This window comes from Staurois parvus, unplaced genomic scaffold (assembly GCF_062004578.1).
Source record: "Staurois parvus isolate SC_StPar_1 unplaced genomic scaffold, SC_StPar_1.0 ptg000546l, whole genome shotgun sequence".
NCBI lineage: Eukaryota > Metazoa > Chordata > Amphibia > Anura > Ranidae > Staurois > Staurois parvus.
The window spans coordinates 4,418,146-4,444,208 of NW_028318342.1; the positions used below are offsets into that span (position 1 = coordinate 4,418,146).

At 40.8% G+C, this 26,063-nt stretch overlaps 1 protein-coding gene across 1 annotated transcript in view; it reads left to right on the top strand.

Moving 5' to 3' along the window:
• Nucleotides 1–26,063, top strand: part of CRIM1 (cysteine rich transmembrane BMP regulator 1) — a 1,025,033-nt gene that overhangs the window by 908,516 nt on the left and 90,454 nt on the right. The window contains exon 11 of the mRNA XM_089690902.1: nucleotides 7,561–7,770. Within this exon, the coding sequence (XP_089547028.1) occupies nucleotides 7,561–7,770 (210 nt within the window). The remainder of the gene's footprint in view (nucleotides 1–7,560; nucleotides 7,771–26,063) is intronic.

The window sequence follows — 26,063 nt, forward strand, 5'->3', positions numbered from 1 at the left end:
AACAATGGATAATTTACACTTACAAGATAAATAGTTAAAAAGACTCATCGTGTGGTAATTAGATCCAGGTGGGACATCCAGCCGTTCAGCAGCAAACTCTGTCTATAGGATCAGGAAGTAGAGTCCAGGATGTGCCTGTGCATCAAAAATTAAGCTAGGAGAGCAGAGTCGGATGTAGGAGGTGAAGGGGGTGGTAATGCATTTCGGAGCATGCTCTATAGGCTCCTTCTTCAGACCTCTTTTTGAAGCGTTGCCTATAGAAAATGTATTGAAGTTTGTCGCCATTTCACAAGTGTACACAAATTTAAGGTTTGACATGTTGGGTATCTATGTACTTGGTGCAACCTTGTCTTTTATATTTTACCAAAAGTAATTTATTGCGTTTGTTTGCCCTAAAATTCACTTCAGTGTATTTTTTACTGAAATTTTGCATTTCCTTTCGGACTTTCCCGGTAATATCATGTAACATTAAAAACTACCACTACCACTAAAATAATGTTTGGGGGTTTTGTGTAATGTCCTGCCTAAAATTATTTTTTTATAAACGTGTGCAAAAAAATGCAAAAATGGCTCTGGCAGCGAAAAGGTTAAAAGGTGTGCTTACATATCATTTGTGTAACATATGAGAGCTTGGATACACGCTGTCACATGAATGAATGCACTGTGCTTCTATCATGCGTGCTGCCTCTAGATGGTAATTTACTTGTGTGTGTATAATGTGTGTATATATATATATACAGTTGCAAGAAAAAGTATGTGAACCCCTTGGGATTCCGTGGAGTTTTGCATGAATTGGGCATAAAATGTGCTCTGAACGTCATCTAAGTCACAACAATAGAAGAACACAGTCTGCTGTACATAATACTACACAAACATTAGATGTTGCCATGGTTTAATTGCACATAACATGTAAACATTCACAGTGCAGGGAGGAAAAAGTATGTGAACCTTTGGACTTAATAACTGGTTGACCCTCCTTTGGCAGCAATAACCTCAACCAAACGTTTCCTGTAGTTGCAGATCAGACCTGCACAACGATCTGGAGTCATTTTGGACCACTCCTCTTCACAAAACTGTTTCAGTGTAGCAATATTCTTGGGATGTCTGGTGTGAATCGCTCTCTTAAGGTCATGCCACACAATTTCAATCGGGTTGAGGTCAGGACTCTGACTGGGCCACTCCAGAAGGCGTATTCTGTGCTGTTGCAGCCATTGTTTTGTTAAATTACTTGTATGCTTTGGGTCATTGTTCTGTTGCATCACCCATCCTCTGCGGAGCTGCAGTTGGCGGACAGATGGTTGTACGTTTTCCTGCAAAATGTCTTGATAAACGCTGGAATTCATTTTCCCATCAATGACAACAATCCGTCCAGGCCCTGAGGCAGCAAAGCAGCCCCAAACCATGATGCTCCCTCCGCCATGTTTCACAGTGGGGATGAGGTTTTGATGTTGGTGTGCTGTGCCTTTTTTTCTCCACACATAGTGTTGTGTGTTCTTCCCAAACAACTCAATCTTGGTTTCATCTGTCCACAGTATATTTTGCCAGTAGTGCTGTGGAACATCCAGGTGCTCTTTTGCAAACTTCAAACGTGCTGCAATCTTCTTTTTGGACAGCAATGGCTTCCTCCGTGGTGTCCTCCCATGTACTCCATTCTTGTTTAATGTTTTCCTTATTGTAGATGCGTCAACACAAATGTTAGCATGTGCCAGAGATTTATGTAGGTCTTTAGCTGACACTCTGGGATTCTTCTTTACCTCATGCAGCATTCTGCGCTGTGCTCTTGCAGTCATTTTTACAAGACGACCACACCTAGAGAGAGTAGCAACAGTGCTAAACTTTCTCCATTTTAGACAGTCTGTCTTACCGTGGACACATGAACATCAAGGCTCAAGGAGATACTTTTGTAACCCTTTCCAGCTTCATGCAAGTCAACAATTCTTGATCGTAGGTCTTCTGAGAGCTCTTTTCTGCGAGGCATGGTTCACATCAGACAGTGCTTCTTGAAACCAGTAAACCCAAAACAGGTGTGTGTTTTTTAAGGGCAGGACAGCTGTCAGTAACACATCCAATATCATCCCACTGATTGGAGTCAAGGTTGGCTCACACCTGGCTCCAATTAGCTCTGGGAGAAGTCATTAAGCTAGGGCCTCACATACTTTTTCCTCCCTGCACTGTGAATGTTTACATGTTATGTGCAATTAAACCATGGCAACATCTAATGTTTGTGTAGTATTATGTTCAGCAGACTGTGTTCTTCTATTGTTGTGACTTAGATGACGTTCAGAGCACATTTTATGCTCAATTCATACAAAACTCCACGTAATCCTAAGGGGTTCACATACTTTTTCTTGCAACTGTATATGTATATATATATATATATATATATATATATATTTACATTACCTTGTCTATTCATTGTTTTTGACCTGAGGAAGGACAGAATTTACCCAGAAGCTTGTATTTGTGTGGGAGTGCTGCAACCACAGACTTTATTCTTCAGTATATTTTAGCTGTTGGGGTTGGCCTTACTGCAAAGCATCTACCACAAACATTGCTTATGCAGTCCACCCTTCTAATTATACTAAATATACATTTATATTTTCAGTGCTTCCCTGCAATAAATGCACTTTTTCCTATGTTTTATGTCTTTAAAAACAGTGCAGGTGCTAAAACCTATATTTCTGCCAAAAATCCAAGGAGCTCCCAACGTTCTGAAGAGAGCTGATAACACTACATTGAAATCTCCACCAATGTTATTTAGTGTTACTAAATAGTACAAACAGAATTAGTAAGAGTTGCACTCAATTTGTGAAGCCAGAGGGTCATGTAAGGAGCAACAGATGTAATTATTTGCAGTAAAACATAGAAAAGGTCAGGTTTAACATACTACACATGTTGATCATATTTTGCCAGCCCAATCGAACCTTGTGGTAAATGTTCATCTTGCAGTTTGGATAGCTTACATAAGTTAAAACCATATGTGCAGTCATCAATATGGGATTCACATCTGGCATCTTCTGACCATGTTTTAAATTATCTTACTGCAGATGTTATAGCTTAAATGGTACACTATTGCAGGTGGCTGTAAAATCCAGTTTTATGCTGCCAGGTTTGAAAAGCTGTGGAAGATGTTTTAGGTAATGATAAAAATTCTAAATATAAACTGCAAATTCAGCCCCCAGGGATTAATTTTGAGCAGGTACAAATGAATGAAAACATCCACTTGTTACTTAAATCAAAAATCAGCCGAGGATTTCAGTTAAATTTTACTTTGCCTTTTGTTATTACTAATTTTATGAGCTTTATTTATTAGTTTTTAGAAGGTTTATCAAGTCTCTCCATGAAGCCAGAAGAACCTTGCTGTGAGCCAATGCAACAAATTGAGACACTGGTGAAACCACAGAGCACAGTACCTGCATGAAATGGATTTCAGTTACAACAAATCTGGCTGTGGCTTTAATTTTCAAGTGTTGGCTACAAAATTAAAGAAGGTGGTTGTGATCAACACAGAGCTTTTTCCTTTAGGGCAAATAGACCAGATTTGTATAATTTCCCAGTGATGCCGCCTGTTAATAATACAATATTATGTTGCATTACAATGGAATCTGCCATATCATTATTAAAAGTATATGGAAACACTTTCCCTATTTTACTTTATACATTGTGGTACAGCTGGTAAGTGCATAACATATTATTAAAGTGGAACTTTAATGGCAGCATTCTAATTAATGGCCCTGTTGTCCCAAAAACACATACCAAATTATGGGTGTTCCTGAGGGAGTGGCAGAGCCCCCTCCTACTCTGTGAGTGATCTGTTACTATTATGAATTAACAATCAGCACTGCTTGTTTATTCATAATAGTAAAATATCACTCAGGGCTGCAGCTCTGTGTAATGTATCTGCCGATATCTTCTGTGAGTGATCTTTTACTATTCAAACAGGGTTGATCATTCATTCATATTAGTGACAGATCACTCAGCACTGCAGCTTCATAATGACAGATCACTTTTACCCATGCACAGTTCTTCCGATTGATCACACAATGCTTTCTGAGCTTTCACTTTTATAAATGAGCAACCATTGGTTTCAGGACCTATGCCTTGTATAACACTACCCAACTTCACTGATCACTGGTTCATAAACCTGAGAGATGACAGTGCACTGAAGTCCTGTGTGATCCGTCAGCCAAGCTGTGTATGTTTAAAAGTAGCCGCTAATAGACACATACCAGGGGCAGACTGACCATTTGGAAACTTGGGCTCTGCCCGAGGGCCCGGGGTCAGTAGGGGGCCCCATGAGATGCCCCTGGTACCTTTTTCATAGGCTTTTTTGAGTTTGGGCAAGGACACAGGGGCCCCATGATCCCCTATTGCCCGGGGGCCCCATGAGTTGTCAGTGCGCCCCTGACACATACTCAGGGGAAAGTGAAGGCGTTAATGAACTAGCCACATGGAGTGGTAGGAGTAGGAAGAAGGGGTTAATGTTCAACTGTGCAGGATAAGAGAGGTAAAAAGTTAATATACAGGTCACATGGCAACAGCATTGGTGCTAGTAAGTGTAGGAGAGAGAAAGAGCATGAAAGGCTATTAAAAAGATCCCTGTGTCACTGAGACTGAATGAATAAATCTGCAGCTGCTGATCCATTCATCCTGTGTCCATTCACAAATTCTCATTCTCTCTCCTTCCCCTGTTCTAAGGGGAAGGGAGCAATGAACACTGTAAATATTATCATGTAATCACTGCGATGACCAATCACATCGATCAGTTCAGCTGGGTACAGTGTCTCTGTGCTTCCAGCTGTCTAATGACAGCTCAGGCCACAGTGATCACTGGGTGGATAGGCTGCCCGAAGGCTATTTATCCAGTGAAAGGTAAATAAAGATCTGCCAATTTGCCGTTGAAAAACGCACCACATTAGCTAAATGTTTAAAGAAGGTAGTTAAAACATATTTTAAAATATTGTTTCCACAGTTACTCGTTAAATTTCAACAATTTCAAAATCTGATGCAGCTCTGCATAGAAATCAATTTACAGGGTTTTTTGTCAAAGCATAAAGGATGAGTTCACTTTTGGGAATATGTTCTACCCATTTTTAGGGTGGAACATATAACATGTTCCTATAGCTGCAGACGCACCCTGTACTATCTGTCACATTTGAAAACAACGCGGCTGTGAGGCAGCCTTAGTGGCTGTCGGCTTGTAGTTTTCAATTAACTAGTTCATTGACACTTCCTGTCAGAATGTCTGCTTACTCGTACATCCCGTATGGCAAGCATATATTCTGAAAGGTCTACTGATCGTTGGTTCAATGCTTTCCAGGCTCCTGCAGACAAAAATAATAAATGCACATTTTTTTTTACCTGAAAAAAAATGTGTATTTATTACTGTATTTTTCGCTCAATAAGACGCACATTTCCCCCCCCAAAAAAAATGGGGGGAAATGTCTGTGCGTCTTATAGAGCGGCTGGCCCGCTATTCCCCCCCATCGCCACTGCTGTGTTAGAATACCGGGCCAGCCGCTCGGTTCTTCTGAAGAAGAGTGGAGGAGTCCAAATCAGCAGTGCAGCAAACTTTTAAAATACAGCCACTTACCTGTTCCTCGGTCCACCGGTGTCCTCACCACTTCTGGTTTCACCAGCTTGCAGCTTCACAGCTGGGTACCCACTGTGCATGCGCGAGAAGCGCTGCACTTTGTGAATGGCCCCGTAGTCTTCTGGGACCTGTCCCAGAAGACTATGGGGAGGGAGGACAACTTCCACTTTCGATCACCTAGGCGATCGCAGCAGAAGTGGGAGCGGGTACCTGTCGATTCGGGTACTTGCTCCCCAAAGGTCTGCAGTCTCTGGTCATCTCCTGTACTATGTCCGCAGTCTCTGGTCATCTCCTGTACTATGTCTGCAGTCTCTGGTCATCTCCTGTAGCATGTCCACAGTCTCTGGCCATCTCCTGTACTATGTCCGCAGTCTCTGGTCATCTCCTGTACTATGTCTGCAGTCTCTGGTCATCTCCTGTAGTATGTCCGCAGTCTCTGGTCATCTTCTGTACTATGTCTGCAGTCTCTGGTCATCTCCTGTACTATGTCTGCAGTCTCTGGTCATCTCCTGTACTATGTCTGCAGTCTCTGGTCATCTCCTATACTATGTCCGCAGTCTCTGGTCATCTCCTGTACTATGTCTGCAGTCTCTGGCCATCTCCTGTACTATTTCTGCAGTCTATGGTCATCTCCTGTACTATGTCCGCAGTCTCTGGTCATCTCCTGTACTGTCTGCAGTCTCTGGTCATCTCCTGTACTATGTCTGCAGTCTCTGATCATCTCCTGTAGTACATCCGCAGTCTCTGGTCATTTCCTGTACTATGTCTGCAGTCTATTGGTTCAGAATATTTTTTTCTTGTTTTTTGTTAAAACCTAGGTACGTCTTATGGAGCGAAAAATACAGTATTTTTATTAAAAAAGGTGAATTTATCCTTTAATTGCACAAGCTGAAATTAGAAACTGATTGTCTACCATTCATAGCTGCACCAGATTTTGCACGCATCAGTTTTAGTAAATCAACCCCATAGTGTTGCTCATAGTAGATATAAGTGATAATCACATTTAACCTTTTTTTTTTTTTTTAATGGTGTACTGTGAAAAATCTATTTTTTTTTTTACTTATATCTGAAAAAGCATGGGGTTTATGGTAGTAATAAAATACTCAATTTTTCCAATTTGAAAAAAGATTGGTAAATAGACCAACAGTCAGAATATTAAGACAGAACCACTTTTGCGGTTTGCAACTCTGTATAGAAAGCTAGGAAGACTTGTCAAGTGCTTCTTTGGATAGCAAGCAGCAAAGTGCCAAACTGTAGTGTATTATTAAAATAAAGCCATTAATTAGGCTAACAAGACGGCTGTCCTACTGAGCTCTCTTTCTGAAAATGTTAGTTGCCTGGCTGTCATTCTGACATTCTTGTATTAATACTTTGAGTTATTGACTTGAAATAAGTTTCCCTTCAAGTATAAGGTCGTAGAATTCAGGGGTGTCAAACTGGCGGCCCTCCAGCTGTTTCCAAACTACAAGTCCAATGAGGCATTGCAAGGCTGACAATTACAGGAATGACTCCCAAAGGCAGAGACATGATGGGACTTGTAGTTTCGCAACAGCTGGAGGGCCGCCAGTTTGACACCCCTATTGTAGATGGACAGACACATGCTTTTCCTGAGCTACTGGTAACATTATTTAGATAGTAGTTTAATTGTGATTGCATACTTACGTAACATATTAAGAGGCAATTGCAAAAGAAATATTGCCTGCATGTAATTTGGATAACATCTTACTATTAGGCTTGCCTTTCAAAAATATATTTATGTTTCTACATCTTCTAACTAGATCTTTGCTTTTTTTTCAGTATATTGACCTTGAATGGCTGGTTGCCTATCTATAAAGCAAATAATAGGTGGAAAGTCAGGGCTTTCATAATATGTTGAGAAAGCTCACATTTTTAGCATAGGCTCTGTATGCTGAACTGTAGTGTTTTGCAGCTTAATATATGCTCTGTTTATGTTTTTATGTTTGCAGAAGCAGCAGCATCTTCAGTGCCACCAGTCCTAAAAGGCACATGTTTATCAATGGATGGAAGACGACATGAAAATGAAGAGAGCTGGCATGATGGATGCCGTGAATGCTATTGTCACAATGGACGGGAGATGTGTGCATTAATAACCTGCCCAGTTCCCAGCTGTGTCAACCCTACTTTACTTCCTGGACAATGCTGTCCATCTTGTTCAGGTAAACATACACCAGCATGGACTAATTTGGTGGTACATCTCACTGACCCCTACATCTCATTGAAACATTATTTTTTACTCCTAAAAAGTGATGACATTTTAAGGCAATTGTCTCATGTATACCTGCATGAAAAGATAAATGATTGCCTTTTCTGCAAAGATATTCTAAAATGACCTGGACAGATTTTTTGGTACCCCCATAAAAGAAACTGTTTTCTGTGATTAGTATCACACGTCTTCAGTCTATATGAAAAATTGGTGAAGCGCTATGTATAAATAAAAAATCAAATACAAGACATAAATATATCATACTGTGTGCAAATCATTGAAGTGCAAAAACCGTGCTGACACAATCAATAGTGCTCTGTGATAAATAATGAAAAATCATATATAACACATAAAGGATTAACCCCTAGGTAAAAACCACTGAGGTTAATAAGTGATATTAATAGTGATCCCTAGAAGAGAGAAAATAATATATAGTGTTACTTACCCAGATAAAGTGTATATATATTGATACTAAAAAACACACAATACATAATGTAAAAAGTCCATACATAAACATCTGTGATATTCCGAAAAAATTTAGTCCATGCAAGTGATACAGTGCCAAGGTGATCTTCACTCTGGTGTAAAACAATCCTCAAACGGCGACAGAGTGAAGATCACCATGGCACTGTATCACTTGCATGGACTAATTTTGTTCGGAATATCACAGATGTTTATTTATGTATGGACTTTTTACATTATGTATTGTGTGTTTTTTAGTATCAATTTTTACAGTGGGGATCGAAAGTTTGGGCACCCCAGTTAAAAATGTGTAGTAATGTGCATAAAGAAGCCAAGGAAAGATAGAAAAATCTCCAAAAGGCATCAAATTACAGATTAGACATTCTTATAATATGTCAACAAAAGTTAGATTTTATTTCCATCATTTACACTTTCAAAATAACAGAAAACAAAAAAATGGCGTCTGCAAAAGTTTGGGCACCCTGCAGAATTTATAGCATGCACTGCCCCCTTTGCAAAGCTGAGACCTGCCAGTGTCATGGATTGTTCTCAATCATCGTCTGGGAAGACCAGGTGATGTCAATCTCAAAGGTTTTAAATGCCCAGACTCATCTGACCTTGCCCCAACAATCAGCACCATGGGTTCTTCTAAGCAGTTGTCTAGAAAACTGAAACTGAAAATAGTTGATGCTCACAAAGCTGGAGAAGGCTATAAGAAGATAGCAAAGCATTTTCAAATGTCAATATCCTCTGTTCGGAATGTAATTAAGAAATGGCAGTCATCAGGAACAGTGGAAGTTAAAGCAAGATCTGGAAGACCAAGAAAAATATCAGACAGAACAGCTCGCAGGATTGTGAGAAAAACAATTCAAAACCCACGTTTGACTGCACGATCCCTCCAGAAAGATCTGGCAGACACTGGAGTTGTGGTACACTATTCTACTATAAAGAGATACTATTACAAATATGCTCTTCGTGGAAGAGTCATCAGAAGAAAACCTCTTCTACGTCCTCACCACAAAAATCATCGTTTGAACTTTGCAAATGAACATATAGACAAGCCTGATGCATTTTGGAAACAAGTTCTGTGGACCGATGAGGTTAAAATTGAACTTTTTGGCCGGAATGAGCAAAGGTACGTTTGGAGAAGAAGGGGCACAGAATTTAATGAAAAGAACCTCTGTCCAACTGTTAAGCATGGGGTTGGATCAATCATGCTTTGGGGTTGTGTTGCAGCCAGTGGCACAGAGAACATCTCACGAGTAGAAGGAAAAATGGATTCAATAAAATTTCAGCAAATTTTGGATGGTAACTTGATGCCATCTGTGAAAAAGCTGAAGTTAAAGAGAGGATGGCTTCTACAAATGGATAATGATCCTAAACACACCTCAAAATCCATAGGGGATTACATCAAGAGGCGTAAACTGAAGGTTTTGCCATGGCCTTCACAATCTCCTGACCTCAACATAATTGAAAATCTATGGATAGACCTTAAAAGAGCAGTGCGTGACAGACAGCCCAGAAATCTCAAAGAACTGGAAGACTTTTGTAAGGAAGAATGGGCAAAGATACCTCAAACAAGAATTGAAAGACTCTTGGCTGGCTACAAAAAGCGTTTACAAGCTGTGATACTTGCCAAAGGGGGCAGTACAAGATATTAACTCTGCAGGGTGCCCAAACTTTTGCAGACGCCATTTTTTTGTTTTCTGTTATTTTGAAAGTGTAAATGATGGAAATAAAATCTAACTTTTGTTGACATATTATAAGAATGTCTAATCTGTAATTTGATGCCTTTTGGAGATTTTTCCATCTTTCTTTGGCTTCTTTATGCACATTAATACAAATTTTTAGCTGGGGTGCCCAAACTTTCGATCCCCACTGTATACACTTTATCTGGGTAAGTAACACTATATATTTTCTCTCTTCTAGGGATCACTATTAATATCACTTATTAACCTCAGTGGTTTTTACCTAGGGGTTAATCCTTTATGTGCTATATATGATTTTTTAATTATTTATCACAGAGCACTATTGATTGTGTCAGCATGGTTTTTGCACTTCAGTGATTTGCACACAGTATGATATAATTATGTATGTCTAGTATTTGATTTTTTATTTATACATAGCGCTTCACTAATTTTTCATATATATGTTACACTTATTGGTTTAAGCTGAGTGGTAGCAGCTATCCAGTTTTCACCATCCATACAGTCAGGTCCATAAATATTGGGACATCGACACAATTCTAACATTTTTGGCTCTATACACCACCACAATGGATTTGAAATGAAACGAACAAGATGTGCTTTAACTGCAGACTGTCAGCTTTAATTTGAGGGTATTTACATCCAAATCAGGTGAACGGTGTAGGAATTACAACAGTTTGCATATGTGCCTCCCACTTGTTAAGGGACCAAAAAGTAATGGGACAGAATAATAATCATAAATCAAACTTTCACTTTTTAATACTTGGATGCAAATCCTTTGCAGTCAATTACTGCCTGAAGTCTGGAAAGCATAGACATCACCAGACGCTGGGTTTCATCCCTGGTGATGCTCTGCCAGGCCTCTACTGCAACTGTCTTCAGTTCCTGCTTGTTCTTGGGGCATTTTCCCTTCAGTTTTGTCTTCAGCAAGTGAAATGCATGCTCAATCGGATTCAGGTCAGGTGATTGACTTGGACATTGCATAACATTCCACTTCTTTCCCTTAAAAAACTCTTTGGTTGCTTTTGCAGTATGTTTTGGGTCATTGTCCATCTGCACTGTGAAGTGGCGTCCAATGAGTTCTGAAGCATTTGGCTGAATATGAGCAGATAGTATTGCCCAAAACACTTCAGAATTCATCCTGCTGCTTTTGTCAGCAATCACATAATCAATAAATACAAGAGAACCAGTTCCAATGGCAGCCATACATGCCCACGTCATGACACTACCACCACCATGCTTCACTGATGAGGCGGTATGCTTAGGATCATGAGCAGTTCCTTTCCTTCTCCATACTCTTCCCTTCCCATCACTCTGGTACAAGTTGATCTTGGTCTCATCCGTCCATAGGATGTTGTTCCAGAACTGGGAAGGCTTTTTTAGATGTCGTTTGGCAAAATCTAATCTGGCCTTCCTGTTTTTGAGGCTCACCAATGGTTTACATCTTGTGGTGAACCCTCTGTATTCACTCTGGTGAAGTCTTCTCTTGATTGTTGACTTTGACACACATACACCTACCTCCTGGAGAGTGTTCTTGATCTGGCCAACTGTTGTGAAGGGTGTTTTCTTCACCAGGGAAAGAATTCTTCGGTCATCCACCACAGTTGTTTTCCGTGGTCTTCTGGGTCTTTTGGTGTTGCTGAGCTCACCGGTGCGTTCCTTCTTTTTAAGAATGTTCCAAATAGTTGTTTTGGCCACGCCTAATGTTTTTGCTATCTCTCTGATGGGTTTGATTTGTTTTTTCAGCCTAATGATGGCTTGCTTCACTGATAGTGACAGCTCTTTGGATCTCATCTTGAGAGTTGACAGCAAGAGATTCCAAATGCAAATAGCACACTTGAAATGAACTCTGGACCTTTTATCTGCTCATTGTAATTGGGATAATGAGGGAATAACACACACCTGGCCATGGAGCAGCTTGGAAGCCAATTGTCCCATTACTTTTGGTCCCTTAACAAGTGGGAGGTACATATGCAAATTGTTGTAATTCCTACATCGTTCACCTGATTTGGATGTAAATACCCTCAAATTAAAGCTGATAGTCTGCAGTTAAAGCACATCTTGTTTGTTTCATTTCAAATCCATTGTGGTGGTGTATAGAGCCAAAAATGTTAGAATTGTGTCGATGTCCCAATATTTATGGACCTGACTGTATAAGCGCAGGAGGATATCCCAACAAGTCTTCAGTCTAGTAATCATTCAGTCAGCCTTTTTAATTGGAGAAAAGTTGTAATTTTGCTATTTTGCATCACCATGTGTACCACACTGAACAGGTACCAGAGAATGCAAAGAGGAGAGGAAATGAGAAAGAAAATTATAAACCAATATGTCAAAGGTAAAAGTAACAAGATCATTTCTTAGCAACTTAATGTTCCTGTTAGTGCAGTTGCAAATATTGTTAAGATGTTTAAGAACTATGAGAGTGTAGCCACCAGACCTGGATGTGGCCACAAGGAAAGAAATGACTTCAGATTACACAGAAGGACAAGGAATGGTAGACAAAGAGCCAAGGAAAACTTCCATACCGATACAAGCTTACCTCCCTGACCAAAGGTACATTGGGGTCTGATTGCACCATCTGTCGCCTTTTGAGCAACAGTGAGCTTGAGCAGCAGTGGAAAAAGACTCATGAGGACTCCGCTGTAAAAAAATAAATTATAGTTCTAGAGTGGAATTTGCTAAAATGAATATTAACAAACCACAATGCTTCTTTGAGAAAACCCTTCCGACGGGTGATACAAAACTGGAGCTTTTTGGTAGGTCACAGCCATTCATTCAGATGTTCACAGTTACATGTTCACAGACAAAATAATGAAGCTTTCAAAGGAAAGAACAACACACCTACTGTGAAAAAAGGAGGAGTCTCATTTATGTTTTGGGTGCTTTGCTGCATCTGCTATGGGTTGTCTTGATTTTGTGCAAGTCAAAATGAAATATCACGACTACTACAGAATTCTTGAGCAAAACTTATACTGCTCAAGAAAAGCTCTGACTCAGTTGCAGGTAACGCATCCTCCAACAGGATAATGACATAAAATACCCAACTAAAAGCACCCAAAAGAACATTGGGCTACTCTTAAGCTGCCCTTTATCAGTCCCGATATAAATCCTATCGAACGTCTATGGAAGAAGCTGAACCATGTTCTCTTGACTGGAGAAGGCACCCTTCAAACCTAATATCTGAAACAGTTTGATTAAGAAGAGTGGGCCAAACTACCTGTTGGCAATGTAGAAGTCTCATTGAGAGCTTCTACAAAATATTGGGCTAAGTGACCCATTTTTTTGTCCATACCATTTTCATTTGTTTTAATATTTAAAATAATCAGTTACTTCAAAAGCTAAGTCTTATTTTTAGATAGAGGTATTGTGTGGATGATGTGAATTATATATTCATTAGGACATACTAATTTTCTGTGGTTAATTCACAATCTGATTTTTTTTTTACTTGGGACTCGCGTACACAAACCTTTGTTTGTATATGAGCTGTTTCCTTCCTCAAACACGTAATGTTAATACAAAATCAACTTAATCAGCTTAATGCAGCTTAATGTGGTTGTCTAGTTCTGGCAGGGCATCCATGAATGTCCTCCCCAAACCCTGCCCCCTGCACACCACTGGGGCGTGCATCAGGCGCCCTCTCTATCCGCTGTGTCTTTTGGACACAGCTGATCACAAATCGGGTCCAGACACAGCTGATCACATGTAAACAGACTTGTCTGTTATAGGCAGTCCTTTCCTCACATGCAGTTTTTGAGGAAAGGAAAGCTGATAACTGGTAAACCTTTCAGTACATGGTTTACACTGATAATAATCAGGGCACTGATCATCAGTGCATCCCCATCAGTGCCCATTAGTACACGATATCAGTGCCTCCTCATCAGTGCCTATCAGTGCTGCTTCATCAATGCACATCAGTGCAACCTTATCAGTGCCCATCAGTGCAGCCTATCCGTGGCCATCAGTGCAGCCTCATCAGCGCAAATCCGTGAAGAAGATAAATCACTTATCTGCAAAATTTTATAACAGAAAACTAAGAAAACCATATCTTTTTATGTTTGTTTTGCAAAAAAAAAAACTAACAGTGGTGATTAAATATCACCAAAAGAAAGCTCTATCTATCTAAAAACAAATGGTAAAAATGTCATATGGGTAGAGTGTTGCATGATTGTCATTTAATGTGTGAAAGTGACCAATAATGAAATGATTAAAGTGGTTGTAAACGCTTACTTATACTCAGTGAAGGGAATAGCCATAAGTGATACATAGAGATGAAACAACACATCCTACATAAGTTGTACCTGTTTATTTGTAGCCATTTGTCCTGTACAGCCTGATAAAATGCAGAGGTGAAAAGGGTTTTTCACAGACTCACAAAGCAGGGGGCAGAGAGCTGCAGCTACTCACTGGCTACAAGAGCTCTGAGAGCTAATTGGAGGGAAGGGACATGTCCCCTTCACAAAGCATACAGTAACAGAGCTGAGGCTGACAATACTTGGGAGATGTAGCAAAATGTGTTTTAATGTATAATTGTATGCCTATGCTGTGTGTGAGAAATAACTTGTTAAAATGACAACTTTATTGAAAAAAATGTATTACGTTTTCTAATTTTCCAAAAAAGTGACCAAAAAATTACATCTTCAAAAAACTTACCATGCCTCTTACTAAATACATTGGACTGTCTACTTTCCAAAAAGGTATAATTGTGGGGATATTTTTAACTGTCCTAGCATTTTAGGACCTCAAGAAATGAAATAGGCCATCAGTGCAGCAGGAGTGATCAATTTTCATAAATATATACCTTGGTTTGAAGCCTCTATAACTTTCACACAGACTAAATAATATACATCTATTTTGTTTATTTTTAGCAAAGAAATGTAGCAGAATACATTTTGGCCCTAATTTATGAAGACAGATTATTTGTTTGCAACATTTTATAATAGAAACTAAGAAAAACATTTTCTGGTCATTATTCATTTATATAGCAAACAATAAAAAACCCAGTGATGATTTAATACCACCACCCAGAAACAGGTTTTGAGGTGGTTAATGAGGCCCCTATGCTAACTCCTGAAAGTTAAAGAAACTTGAGGAATTCTTCTTATTTTAAAGTGTCAAGGCTTTTTTGGGCATACAGATCCTGTAAGTAATTGAATAGCACTGGATGTGTTTGTTGTGTTTTTTTTCTCATCTAATTCAGGTTAGAGCCAATATACTATTTTTGGGCTAATAAAGTATGTGTGGTGATACATTATTAACCCCTTCCCGCCGGCCCCTCCCAGCCCTTTAAGAGTTTCAGAACCTGGGAGGCGGGACGGGCGGGGTGGGGTTTAGGGATCATGTGACCGCCGTGATGCGTCATCACGGCGGTCACATGATTGGGAAAGGTCCCGATCGAAAGAGCAGACCGGGACCTTTCCGTGAGTACCGGACATGTGTGCTGGGAGTGCGCAGGGTGCGCGCTCTCAGCACATATGTTTTTTGTTACTTGCATGCAAATGTGCGGCCGCTCAGCGTCTAGGCCCAGACGCCAGGAGGCCGCACATTTGTGTGATGCCGGCGTGAAGAGGTTAATTAAAACCATCTAACGCTTTGAAGCTGAACATGAAGGAAACAGTTGACATTGCGAAACCTTTGAATAACAGTGCTCAGTTTTGACCCCTTATGCACTATAGTGATTACTGAACACACAGATGTAGTTACAGTATACAGCCAAAGCTTGAGGCTGCAGTATTGATAACATAATTAAACATTTTAATTGTGGCTTCTTTATAATATCTTTGAGTTTCAAAGTCTTTACAAGTCTACTGTCTAAAGCACTTATTTTGAAGAGGTTTACCAAACAGGCCACATCTTTTATCTATTTCATTTGGGGAAAAATCCAGGCATTTCTGGCTTAGGCCTTGTATACAATGTCCGAATATCGGCTGACATTTTTCCTGTGGACACAGAAGCCTGTCCAACAGAAACTAACCGAATGTACTGCTCCTGTGAATCAGGCATGTTGGAAAAACAGCAGGGAGGTCACTACACTAACCTTGTATAGCTCACATCGGGTGCTATTTGGCATGTGATTTGCATGACAGGCGACTTGCAAATTGTAGGCCAAGTCACACCCTATTGTCCAGTATAGGCTCTGTTCACATCCAATCTGATTTTGAAATCATGCAAATTCACTGTAAGTTGCCCAATTTCCAAATCGCATTAGATGTGACTGTGGTGTTAGCCCCCGGTCACATCGGGTGCAATTTGGCATGCGATATGCAAGTCGCAGGGCATGCAAATTGCATGCCAAGTCGCATCCAGGGAGTGGGATTTCAGGTGCAATTTGGGAATTGAAATTGTACCTGATATCGGATCTAATGAATGTGGATGTGAGCGTCTTAATATAAGCGATTTGCTGCAGCACAATTTCAAAAGTAGTTCTTATCTAACTTTTTCTGCATTTTGTAGCGATTTCACATATAGACTACATTAGAAATCTCAATGCAAAACTCAACTGAAAACGCAATAACTTGTTAGTAAATCTACAGAAAACACAGTGAAATTGCCAACAAAAAGCTCAATTTTAAATCGCATCTAGTGTGAAACAAGCAGGCAATTCAACAAAGGAAATAAATCTTTGAAGGCATGCGGTATCTGAATGCTTGGATAAGGGTCTGTTATGGATTTGGGGGGGCTCCATGCCATTATTTTATTATTTTTTTAAAATCTTTTTCTCTCTCTCGTTCGCTCTTTTCTCTCGCTCACTCTTCTCTCTAGCTTGCTCTTCTCTCTCTCTCTCAGCTCTTGGCTTGACAAACCTTTCCCAAAAGGGGGTGGAGTGCGTTATCAAATCACTTATTAGTCCAGGCCCTTATCTCACCCCACTGTTTGACATACAGATAAGGTGCAGCTTTGAAGGTATTTGAACAGACAAGGCCTCATTCTAATTCACATTCTAGGGATTATTTAGACAGAAAGCAAAGATGCTGCCAGCACATCTATTTTAGGGCAGCCGCCCATGGAGAACATGCAACTTCATTGCCGTGGTTGGGATTTAAACCGGCGACCTTAGCGCTGTGAGGCAGCAAGTGCTAACCACTTATCCACTGAGGTTGTAACATTAATCCAGCAAGGTCAGTGTAACTAGCCAGATATCTCAAATGTGACACAAATGTTGTGCCATGTTGCCAATTCAGATGTATGTTGGTTCTATGCATTCCAATACAAAGGATTGCAATACTAATACTGCTTTTGTAGTGTGTTTTGGATCATTGTCCATCTGTACTGTGAAGGGCCGTCCAATCAACTTTGCTGCATTTGCCTGAATCTGGGCTGACAGTATATCTCTACACACTGCAGAATTCATCCGGCTGCTTCTGTCTTCTGTCACATCATCAATAAACACCAATGACCCAGTGCTACTGGAATCCATGCATGCTCATGCCATCACACTGCCTCCACCATGTTTTACAATGAAGTTGTGTTTTTTGGATCATGAGCTGTTCCAAACCATTGCCACACTTTTTTCTTTCCTTCATTCTGGTACAGATTAATTTTAGTTTCATCCATCCAAAGAATGCTTTTCCAGAACTGGTCTGGCTTTTTAGATGTTTTTTGGCAAAGTCTAATCTGTTTTTTCTATTCTTCAGGCTTATGAATGGTTTGCACCTTGTGAACCCTCTGTATTTGTTCTTGTGAAGTCTTCTCTTGATTGTAGACTGTGACAATGATACACCCACCTCCTGGAGAGTGTCCTTCACTTGTCTGGATGTTGTGAATGGGTTTTTCTTTACCATAGGTAGAATCCTATGATCATCCACCACTGTTGTCTTCGATGGACGTCCATGCCTTTTTATGTTGCTGAGCTCACCAGTGCGTTCTTCTTTCCTCAGAATGTACCAAACTGTTGATTTGGCCACTCCTAATGCTGGATTTTTTTCATTTTTGAAGCCTTACAATGGCCTGTTTCACTTGCATAGACAGCTCCTTTGAACACATGATGTAGGTTCACAGCAATAGATTCCACATGCAAATACCACACTTAGAATCAACTCCAGACCTTTTACCTGCTTAATTGATGAAGAAATAATGAAGAAGTAGCCCACACCTGGCTATGAAACAGCTTTTTATTCAGTTGTCCAATTAGTTTTTGTTCCTTGAAAAAGGAGGAATGGCTACTCTTAAGAGCTGTAATTCCCACACCCACCTCCAATTTGGATGTACATGCCCTCAAATTAAACCTGAGAGTGTTCACTTTCAGCCCATATCCATTATGTAACTATAGCTTGAATATATTTTGGTAAATACCTGAAAAACTAAAATTGTGCCTGTGTCCAAATATATATGGACCTAACTGTATGTCAATAAAGTACCCAGGCCTCTGCAACCTCAGAAGCAGGATGAAGGGTGTGACCTGATGTATTTGGCTATCCTCCGCAACCTCAGAAGCAGGATGAAAGGTATGACGTGATGTGTTTGGATATCCTTGCTGGCACTAGTTATCACCTAGTTAGTACTTTATAAATTGCTTCAAGTGCCAGCATATTCTGGGATGCTTTGCTTGTTGCCTGCTGAATGTCAGTCCAGTCTTCTGTCTGAAGTGTCAAGCATAGATCTGCTGTCCATCTGCTCACATAAGGTGGGTCAGAACTTTTAGGATTAGATATCAGATAAGGGTATAGCTTAGAGATCACCCCTTTTCTGTGGGGGTCAGAATATAAATGCCCAAACATAGACATCTAGTACAGTGCTACCTGGGAGCCTAATTGTGTAGCATAAACGTAGCATAACAAATTATCTCTGAGGCTGGCAGCTTATTTTGCTCCTGTAGAGTTGCTAATGATTTAAAACCTGAGGAGTATACTAATTGATGCAGCCTTGTCAAGTGCAAATGGAACCAGGGGTGGAAGGGAGGTGGACGGAGCCACAAACGCTGGGTAAAATGCTGCTTTACTCATAAAGGAGAGTATTAGATTGTGTGGAGATAACATGACTCTTTTATAGAAAACCCCAGTAACCCTAGTAATCTTTCATGCACTGACCCAGATCATATACAGTATATGCAGATAAGAACTATGCAGATCATATATGCAGTTAAGGTTATAGGTCAATGAGGACAGCTGTGGCTCTTTAACACAGCTGGAGTGGCCAACAAATATTGGCGCAGCCAAAATCACTGAATAACCCATTGATCTAATCAGTGTTTTAGTTAGGAATAAGTGCTCAAAACATAAGTGTTTTTATAGCAGTCAGTTCAAATTCTCTCTCTGTCAGTGACCTTATGCCAGACCATTGACAAGTGGGAATGGGAGAACCAAGTGCATTTTTTAGTAACATTCATCTTTGTTGGTCATTAATTGAAATACGGTTTGACTTTAGCAAGGAACCACAAGCATGAAAACAATGATAGACTGATTAATGCTACAGCCTTACTCACTATTAGCTATGTCAATGAGCTGCCTGATTCCTTGGAGAGCTTAGCTGAATCCTTAAAGCAGAAGAACAAAGAGGATTTAGCCTCTTTTACATTACGTTCACTAATACAATCTGAACCTGCTCTGTTAATAATGATTGTCTTCAGAGGTAGCTGCAGCGTTGTAGATAGTGAAACAAGAGGTGCTATTAATCAATGCCAATGAAATGCGTAAGACACAACAGCTTTTCAAGACTCATCCAAGGTCACAGATACTGAAACTGCTGTTTTTCAAGTCTGAAACACCAAGCTATTCTGTTGTCATTTTCTTTTCAGCAATTGCAGAAAATAACTTTTATTGAATGCTGCTTTTAGAATATATGTCACATAGGCACTTTTTTTGTATAATTGCACCTTTTAAATCAAATATGTGGGTGGGGGGAGGGAGCTGTCAAATCTCCAAATTTATAATGGAGACCCATGGCATTATTGTGTGTTTATGCAAAGACTGCCTCTGCAAATTGCAGTCTGATTGTGCCCTTAGCCACCTGTCCTAACGGAGATAAATGAGGACCATCTGCAGATGCATAATAAAATAAGCAACATAAATGCTTGACCTAATTATTATTAATAAGCTGTTATTATACCACCATTGTGCTGCAAGCACCCCGTGCTGTTTTGTACACCAGGACCAAATGCTGATGGCTACCTCACACAGAGGCTACAGGCTGGCACAGCAGAAGGATGTTCTATCTGTTCTGCTTGAATTCAGCTATTCCAGCTGCCCTAAATAGGCTACACTACATAAATAGGATTAAATTAGGGCAATATGACAAAATAAATCAATTGTTTGAGACAATTTGGCTTTCAGTTTTTGGACCGTTATAAATATAAATAGTAACAAAACCCTAATAAATGTATGGCACATGTGCCTATACATATAAAAAGACTTAGACAAGATTGTATTATTTTTCTGTAAATAAAAATAAATGTGTTTGCTGCTGTGAAGTTGGGCCCTAAGTGGAAACAAGGTACATGTTTGCCTTTATCATGGGTTCTAGGTGAATCCTGTGGGTTTGATATTTGTGTTTCCACCAGCTAAGTGCAGTATTGGGTTAAAAATATTTATTTGCCTCGATTTAAACACTCACAAGATAAATGAAATAGAATGCTCATCAAAGCATGGGTCCACCGCTCGCTCTGATCCTGCAGGATCCGCTGCCGTAATGCAGTCTTGGAGATGGAGCCGGGACACCCTGTGTAGACCAGTAAGTGCATCGGAACCAGCGTGGAATGTACGGGCGGATGTGACATCACTGGAAAGAGGAGAAAACAGGAACCATAGATAGGCTACGCGCTTGGAGCTTTTTGCTCCTTCTAGATCAGTGGTTCTCAACCTTTCTATTGCCGCGACCCCTTAATACAGTTCCTCATGTTGTGGTGACCCCCAACCATAAAATTATTTTCGTTGCTACTTCATAACTGTAATTTTGCAGTGGGAGGACTAGCGCCCCATCACTGATGTCAGTGGGATGAATAGTGTCCCATCGTTGGTATCAGTGGGAGGAATAGTGCCCCATCATTGGTGTCAGTGGGAGGAATAGTGTCCCATCATTGGTGTCAGTGGGAGGAATAGTGCCCCATCATTGGTGTCAGTGGGAGGAATAGTGCCCCATCATTGGTGTCAGTGGGGGGAGGAATAGTGCCCCATCATTGGTGTCAGTGGGAGGAATAGTGCTCCATCATTGGTGTCAGTGGGAGGAATAGTGCCCCATCATTGGTGTCAGTGGGAGGAATAGTGCCCCATCATTGGTGTCAGTGGGGGGAGGAATAGTGCCCCATCATTGGTGTCAGTGGGAGGAATAGTGCTCCATCATTGGTGTCAGTGGGAGGAATAGTGCCCAATCATTGGCGTCAGTGGGAGGAATAGTGCCTCATCATTGGCGTCAGTGGGAGGAATAGTGCCCCATCATTGGTGTCAGTGGGAGGAATAGTGCCCCATCATTGGCGTCAGTGGGAGGAATAGTGTCCCATCATTGGCGTCAGTGGGAGGAATAGTGTCCCATCATTGGCGTCAGTGGGGGGAATAGTGTCCCATCATTGGTGTCAGTGGGGGGAATAGTGCCCCATCATTGGTATCAGTGGGGGGAATAGTGCCCCATCATTGGTATCAGTGGGAGGAATAGTGCCCCATCATTGGTATGAGTGGGAGGAATAGTACCCCATCATTGGTATCAGTGGGAGGAATAGTGCCCCATCATTGGTGTCAGTGGGAGGAATAGTGCCCCATCATTGGTGTCAGTGGGAGGAATAGTGCCCCATCATTGGTATGAGTGGGAGGAATAGTGCCCCATCATTGGTATCAGTGGGAGGAATAGTGCCCCATCATTGGTATGAGTGGGAGGAATAGTGCCCCATCATTGGTGTCAGTGGGAGGAATAGTGCCCCATCATTGGTGTCAGTGGGAGGAATAGTGCCCCATCATTGGTGTCAGTGGGAGGAATAGTGCCCCATCATTAGTGTCAGTGGGAGGAATAGTGCCCCATCATTGGTGTCAGTGGAAGGAATAGTGCCCCATCATTGGTGTCAGTGGAAGGAATAGTGCCCCATCATTGGTATGAGTGGGAGGAATAGTGCCCCATCAAGTGGGGGCAGGAATACTGTCTCATCATTGGTGTCAGTGAGGGGAGGAATAGTGCCCCATCGTTGGTGTCAGTGGGGGGAGGAATAGTGGCCCATCGTTGGTGTCAGTGAGGGGAGGAATAGTGCCCCATTGTTTGTGTCAGTGGGGGGAGGAATAGTGCCCCATCGTTGGTGTCAGTGGGGGGAGGAATAGTGCCCCATCGTTGGTGTCAGTGGGGGGAGGAATAGTGCCCCATCGTTGGTATTAGTGACACAAATGATGGGGCACTATCCCTTCCACTGACACCAATGATACTTACCTTGCTGACTCCTGCTCCAGCCTGGGCTCGCTCTCTCCCTCTCCCATCTACAGCCTGCATACCTGGCTGCAGCATCAAAATTTGCACTTACCTGTCAGCTGTCTTCCTTCTCTGGCCTCTCTCATCACTCGTTCCTGCAGCTCCCTCAATCTTCTTCGATCTCCGCGTGCTGCCGCTCGGCTCCTCCTCTCCAAGCTCCACCTTCTCGCCAGTGATTGGCCGCCTGTGTGCCTCTCCTGAGCTACAGTTCCGGTGGCCAATCAGCGGCGAGGAGGCGGTGACAGGGGCAGCATATCATCCCCCCCACACATCGCCGGAGACAGCAGCGGTGTCTCGGTTCCTAAGACCATCGGAAATATGTGTTTTCCGATGGTCTTAGGCGACCCCTGGGAAATGGTCGTTCGACCCCCAAAGGGGTCGCGACCCCCAGGTTGAGAACCGCTGGTCTAGATGTACGTTGCTGTAAGGTACGAAAAAAGGTCACGGGGAGTGTAATCGGTATAGTCTGGAACAGGTATAATAACTTTGGTAAAATGTCCATTTTCAGTACATTTATACATCCTAACCATGAAGTTTTCAGATCGTACCATGACTCTCTGAATCTCCGAATTTTGGTTAGTAATGGGCTATAGTTAAGGGCATACAAGTCTTGCATACACACTGGAATCACCATACCCAGATATGTGATGGATTTGACTTGCCAACGAAAAGAGAAATTGCTCTTGAGGGTGGAAAGAACAGTGGAAGATAAAGAGATATTTACGGCCTCAGTTTTGGCAATATTCAATCTAAAATTGCTAAGTGATCCAATCTACAGAGTTCACATAGGAAAGATGGGATGCTAATGTGAGGTTGGGTGACATAAAGTAATAAGTCTTCTGCATAGAGAGAGAATTTACAATGAGCTGAGAGCATGTGAATACAATTTATAGGGTCATTATTGTGGATGGCACAGGCTAAATGTTCAATAACTATTGCAAATAAGAGAGGAGAAAGGGGGCAGCCATGCCTTGTGCCATTGACTATAAGGAACCTAGCCCCCTTAGCCAACATGACAGCTGAAGGGGAAGAGTAGAATGACATAATTCAGGTAAGCATCTTAGGGCCTATGCCTATTTGGTATAGATAGAGTTGAAGGAACGACCTGTTACCCTATCAAATCCCTTTTCTGCATCACAGGCATGCAGGCAGGCCGGAATGTTATGGCAATGAACGTACGAGATAAGGTGAAGAGCCTTGATGGTATTATCTTTTGCTTCTTGTACAAGAACAATAGTTCTGTCTAAATTTGGATACTATTTCAGAATTTTTGTGTAATTTGATATTAGAGGCAGAGAGGAGATAAGGAATTGTTTGTCTATGGAGTCTGGGCTGGATGACCCACTAAATGTCTACCGCACTCATTGGCTTGGGTGTAGTGGATGTGGCGTATCTTATCATGTGCTATAAGGGAGTAGTCCATAAATAAGTGCAGGAGGTCTCATCGTGCATCATAGAGTTCCAGTAATGTATCAGAGTCCAGGGTGTGTTTATGGGTCGACTCTAGTGGAGAGATCAAGTTCAATAAACGCCAGATGTCTGTTGTGCATTCACGTTTGAGTCTACCACTGTGCTGAATAAATATGCCTCTCAAAGCGCATTTTAGCACTTCCCATTGAGTCGTCAGGTGAGTCTGGTCATTAGCGTGGTCATGGATGAAGTCTGTGATAGCTTGAGAGATTGCATGCACACACACAGGATCCACTAAGAGGTTATAATTCAGTCTCCAGGTGTGCCCCCCAGCTGATTTAGGTAGATGGCACAAAAAGAGATGTACTGGGATGTGATCAGACCACAGTTTATCCTACTATAAGAGGTGTGTGCAGTTGAAATGTACGTGTAGTCCAGTGTATGGCTGTCTGGAGAGAAGAGAGTGAATTTCATTTGAATCTAACCTCGGGATCAATGGCATGTTGAGGTCTCCCCCAGGATCAAGTAGTAAAAGACTCCAAGAGAGCTGGCACGGATGAGAGGAAGTGCAATTTCTCATGGTTGGGAGAATAAACATTAGATATAGTAAATACTGATTGCATATATTTCAATTTCAGAAAGGCACAGTGACCAAGTGGGTCTGTACACAAGTCTAATAGCTCAGGGGTAAAGGAGCAGTGAGTGCAATGAAAACAGCTTTAGATGTAGCTGAAAGGGTGGTGCTGTGGTACCAGATAGAAAAATCATTGACTTTGTAAGGGTGGAATAGTGTCAAAGCAAAAATGTCTCTTGAAGTAACAGAATTTGGATTTTAGCTTTGTGAAAGGGATAAAGAATTTGCCTCCTCTTTTCCGGAGTGTTAGACCCCCTGCAATTAAGAGAGGATACCCGTAATACTAAGGAAAACACCATAATGAAGGCTCAGTGGGTAAAAATATCAATATTCTGGGAGACATTGTCTCCAGCAGAGGAAAGAGAACAAAACAAAAGTGTATGTCAAAAAAAAATTAAAAAGGAGAAAGGGGGATAAAAAAATTAAAAAAGCAAACCTGGCAGCATTAAGTTAGCCAAAGGCAACAACATGTTTGACATATGTAAGTAGCTCTGCGCTCAGGATAAACTTAACTATAAAGTGACCAATAAATTAAAAATATATCAGTGACTGCTGCAATTAAAAATAAGTGCATATAACCACAGTGCATAATCCATATAAAACTTTAACTGTGTATGTCACATGATCAACAAATATATAACCATAAATATGAATTCAGTTTTGTAAAAATAAATATATAATGTCCAAATATATGTTGATAGTGCTACTGCTCAAATGAAACCAGTCCTGTACAACTTAATGCTTAGATTGTAGGTTGGCTTGGACTAATGTGAATGGTTCATGGTTCATTGTTCTTTGTGAGCCATTCCAGAAAAAGCATTAGAACTTTAGTATATACAGTTGTCGTCAAACGTTTGCTTACCCTGGCAGAAATCATGAAATTATGGTTGTTTCAAGGAGCAAAATTCAAAATACTTGAACAAAAATGAGTTGCATGGTGAAGTTGCCAGAAAAAAGCCTTTACTGCACCAATGACACAAAAAAGCTCAGTTACAATATGCCTGACATCACTTTAACATGCATCACAGCTTCTGGCACACTGTAATCTGGAGTGACAAGAAGACCAAGAGCATAGAGCTTTATGGTCAGCAAGGACTATAGTGACAAGAAACATGGTGGGGCTCACTGATGTATTGGGGGGGTGAGCTCTAAAGGCTGTCATTAATGTTAAAGGGGGCAATACACTGTATTAAGAACTAAGGGTATGTACACTTTTGAACTGGGGTCATTTCATTTGTTTACTTTATGCAATGTTTTGTTTTATGCTTGTGCCATGCTGTTATGACCTACGGTTGAATATGAATCCCAGAAGAAATAAAAGAAATGTGTTTTGCCTGCTCACTCATGTTTTCTTTATAAATGATGCATATATATTACCAATTCTCCAAGGGTATTCAAACTTTTGAACACGACTGTAAACTTGGTTCACTAGCAATATTTTATATTAAAAATTATATTTAGTAATAAAAAATAGAGATGTTTCACCTGTAAAACATAACTCATATAGAAAAAAATTTAACTGCTCACATTAGATCAATTCTTTGATGTGTTTTATAATATGGTATTGCATGAGAAACAGCAAGGGGTTCTAGTTATAAATATTTTCATCCAAGATTCACACATTTTTATAGTTTGCATTATTTAGAAAAATGCATGAAT